Genomic DNA, 1,467 nt, shown 5'->3' on the forward strand with positions numbered 1-1,467 from the left:
CACTTTCCAATTTCGCCCTTCCCAATAGAAACAGATTTTTCCACACAAAACCAACCAATTCAAAATCAAAATCAAAACTCCAACTCCATCTTCACTGTGAAAAAAAACCTTATCCTTAAACAACCACACGAACGTAGTCCCAAGACAAACGGATTTCAAATAAACTTCCTTAGCCTTTGACGCATCCCAATGTTCTGTGTTACACTATTCAAAACAGAACCACAGAGATCATTACCCACCAAAAACATGAAATCAACACAACATATACAAAAGCATAAGAATTTTTTTTCATTTTCCATTGGTAAATACATAGAGAATCAGTGCGAGGTATGCACAAAAGAGAGAGAGAGACATCAATCATTACATGTCCTACAAATACAAATGATAATCAGGGATTCTAAAAGTCAAATTAAGCAACTAACGGCCCCCAAATCAATAATCCATAACCCTAATTAGGAGTCAGTAACGTGCTTAAGGCCCAAACCGTGCTTGCCACGGACACACCCAGGCCTCACAAACAGATAAGGGGATTTTTTGGAGCTGTGCATTTTCGAAAATGCCCTTTTCCCCAATTTCCTCATCCTCTGTCTCCCGAACTTGTTGCTCACCGTCCACGGAACAAGTTCATCATCCAAACCATACTCATCATCATCATCATTCTCATCCTCATCATCATCATCACCATCATCAACATCACGATGGGGAAAGTGACGTTGGTGATAATCGTAGTGCCGAACATCTAAACCCGATTCTACTTGCGATTCGCCATCAATAACGTGATCGTGTAAACTCTCACGAAGAAGAATATGGCGAATTTCTTCAATTGGAGCACGGTTGGGACACGAATCGGAAGAATCGGAAGAATCGAACTCGTCGAATTCCTCCTCGGCGTCGACGACATCGACGAGCTCCCACTGCAAGAGAGAATCGTCGTTGACCTTCAAAAACTGAACCTCTTCGAGAAGAAGAAAGTGCATCTCTGAGGATTGGTTTTCCATTGTTACACCCTAATTGATTCTTTCTCCTCCTTCTTGGTTTTCTTCTCCTTCTGTTTTTTTCTCTCTTCTTAGTTGCGTTGGTGTGTGGTGTGAGTAAATATAATAATGAATAAAGTATTTATAAAATACGTTGCTTGCTATGCACGGATACGTGTCGTTAAGGGACAACGTTACAATAGCTTTTATTACGTGCTTAAGCCAATACTGATCGAACACGTGTGACTCCGTACCTGTGAGTGCTTGCGAGTTACGTCTTCTTACCCACTTTTTGTTTTTCTCAAAAATAAATAAATGACTGATATTTTGTGGTGCGGTAAAATTTATTATTTATTTTTTGGTGGTAAATGTTGTAAATTAATAGAAATATTAAATGAGATTAAGTTATAATTAATATAATATAATTTATTTATTTCAATTTTAAAATAACTTATAAAAACGAGAAATTTTCCAAACTCAAATTTTATAAATA

At 37.6% G+C, this 1,467-nt stretch overlaps 1 protein-coding gene across 1 annotated transcript; it reads right to left on the reverse strand.

Annotated features, from left to right (window-relative positions):
- Nucleotides 1–265: 265 nt before the first annotated feature.
- LOC114168593 lies at nt 266–1,106 on the reverse strand. The gene has a single exon (XM_028053478.1). The coding sequence runs from the start codon at nt 996–998 to the stop codon at nt 453–455; it is 546 nt and encodes a 181-aa protein (XP_027909279.1). The 5' UTR covers nt 999–1,106; the 3' UTR covers nt 266–452.
- Between the last annotated feature and the right edge of the window lie 361 nt (nt 1,107–1,467).

Source organism: Vigna unguiculata, chromosome 11 (genome assembly GCF_004118075.2).
Source record: "Vigna unguiculata cultivar IT97K-499-35 chromosome 11, ASM411807v1, whole genome shotgun sequence".
Classification (NCBI taxonomy): Eukaryota; Viridiplantae; Streptophyta; class Magnoliopsida; order Fabales; family Fabaceae; genus Vigna; species Vigna unguiculata.

Bases quoted from the DNA above. Each gene is read 5' to 3' on its own strand.
- LOC114168593 (XM_028053478.1), bottom strand. From the start codon at position 998: ATGGAAAACCAATCCTCAGAGATGCACTTTCTTCTTCTCGAAGAGGTT.